The sequence below is a fragment of the Pteropus vampyrus genome, unplaced genomic scaffold (assembly GCF_000151845.1).
Source record: "Pteropus vampyrus isolate Shadow unplaced genomic scaffold, Pvam_2.0 Scaffold533, whole genome shotgun sequence".
Classification (NCBI taxonomy): Eukaryota; Metazoa; Chordata; class Mammalia; order Chiroptera; family Pteropodidae; genus Pteropus; species Pteropus vampyrus.
The window spans coordinates 13,879-16,097 of record NW_011889314.1 but is presented as its reverse complement, the minus strand read 5'-3'; the positions used below and the strand labels follow the sequence as shown (position 1 = coordinate 16,097).

Sequence of the window (2,219 nt, the reverse complement as noted above, 5' to 3'; positions counted from 1 at the left end):
CATCTATGCATTTATAAAAATTATTTTGTATAAATATTCTTTAGGAATCTAGGTTCAAAATTATAATCTTTCATTCAAAATATTTCTATGTAATATTCTCGTTGCAAAAGTAAATGTCTCTACCTCATGAGTGAGAGACAAAATGAATTCAATATCAGTGTATATAATCAAATCAAGGTAGAACAAACAAGACCTTTTCTCTGAGTTTGACAATCACTAATGGACATCAATAATCAACAAGGGATTTTCATAATTCAGACATCATCTAAGAGATCTTCCTGTAATTCCCTAGCTGTCTGCAGACTCTCCTCATTGCCACCTTCATTTCTTGATTCCTGAATGTATAAATGATAGGATTTAGGAAAGGAGTGAGAACCGCATCAAAAATGGCCAGAAACTTATCCATGTGTGTGGAGGGAGATGGCCACGCATAAAAAAATATCAAAGGACCAAAGAACAGGATGACCACAGTGATATGGGCTGACAGTGTGGACAGAGCCTTGGATGAACCCGCTGAAGAGTGTTTCTGAACAGTGAGAATGATGATGATATAGGAAATGATCAGTATGATGAATGAGCCAACAGAGATGAAACCACTGTTGGCTGTGACCATGAACTCTAGTTGGTAGGTGTTTATGCAGGCAAGTTTGATTAATTGAGGAAGGTCACAGTAAAAGCTATCCAACACATTAGGACCACAGAAGGGCAAGTTTACCACAAAAGCCAGCTGAACCATGGAGTGAATGAGGCCAGTCATCCAGGCAGCCACTAAAATGAAGATGCACATCCTTGGGCTCATGATGCTCAGGTAATGGAGAGGCTTGCATATGGCAACGTATCTGTCAAAGGCCATGGCTATGAGTAGCACCAACTCCACACCACCAATGACATGGATGAAGAAGATTTGAGTGATGCAGCCACTAAAGGAGATGACTTTATGCTTTCTCAAAAGGTCATAAATCATCTTGGGAGAAGTGACAGAAGAAACTCCCAGGTCAACGAAGGAGAGGCTGGCCAACAAAAAGTACATGGGGGAGTGTAAGTGAGGGTCAGAAGTCACAGTGAGCATAATGAGGGAGTTTCCCATCATGCTTGCCATATAAAGCGTGGAGGAGAACACAAAGAGAAGAAGTTGGATCTCCCAGGAATCGGTGAGTCCCAGGAACACAAACTCTGACACCGCAGAGTGATTCATTCCATCCACTGGCTTTGTCAACATTTCTACCTGATAATGTAAATTATGATAATTACATAATAAATTAGGAAGGACATCAAAGGAAAACTTTTCTTTACCTTAGCATTAAAATAGACCTGATGACCATATGTATAGCCAGAGGGAAGATAAAGTAATCAAGAGGATTATTTTATGTAAATGTCCAACCAATGTACTGTATATGTGAAACTAATAATAAAATAAATTAAAATTAAAAAAATAAAGAACAGAACTGATCTGCTCAGGTTCTCTGAAATAGGATCACAGAGAAATTGGTGACTTTCATATGGAGTTGTTCTCTACCACAAAGTTATCTCTGCATTTAATACCCTTTGTTTCTCCCAGAGTTGATCCCATGATAGTACTCGTGAGATACAAGATGGTCGATATGTGTAACAGAAATTCAACCTCAAATCTTTTGATTTTTGCTTCAAAATTAATATCTTGTTTTAGTCAGAACTAACACTATTATAATCTCTTGCAAGCCTATAAAACTTCATCTGACAGACAGGCCCTTATCTTCTTCCTTCCCATTCCCCGACTTTGAGAACATATTCATATCCAATATTACTTAAGTGTTTACCACATCTATGAAGTCTGGCCTTATTATTACTAGTATTTATTATTAATAGTATAACTACCAGGTATTTTCTGAATTTAATAGCCTTGTACTTCCTCCCAGGGTAGACACTACGATATAACGCTTGAGACACAAGATTGGTCAACATGCGTAATAAGAATTTAACCCCAATTCTTTTGATTTATGGTTCAAGTCTAATATAGTCTGGAACCAGTCTCACAAACCTTTTACCCCTGCTCCACTATCCCATCCGTTTCCAAGACCACACACCTTATTCTGTCAAACAGATACTTCTTCCTGACTCCCTACTTCTGGAATATATTTATCTTCAAGATTGTTTAAATTTTAACCTTGTTAAGTGAGATTTTGCTTTATGACCAGGATTTATTTTACTATCTCTTGTGTTTCAGTTAACTGAATACAGTT

At 37.5% G+C, this 2,219-nt stretch overlaps 1 protein-coding gene across 1 annotated transcript; it reads right to left on the bottom strand.

Moving 5' to 3' along the window:
- Positions 1–265: 265 nt before the first annotated feature.
- Positions 266–1,219, bottom strand: LOC105307936 (olfactory receptor 4F3/4F16/4F29-like). The gene has a single exon (XM_011383618.1). The coding sequence runs from the start codon at positions 1,217–1,219 to the stop codon at positions 266–268; it is 954 nt and encodes a 317-aa protein (XP_011381920.1).
- Between the last annotated feature and the right edge of the window lie 1,000 nt (positions 1,220–2,219).

Coding starts and splice junctions, on each gene's coding strand:
- LOC105307936 (XM_011383618.1), bottom strand. CDS start 1,219: ATGTTGACAAAGCCAGTGGATGGAATGAATCACTCTGCGGTGTCAGAG.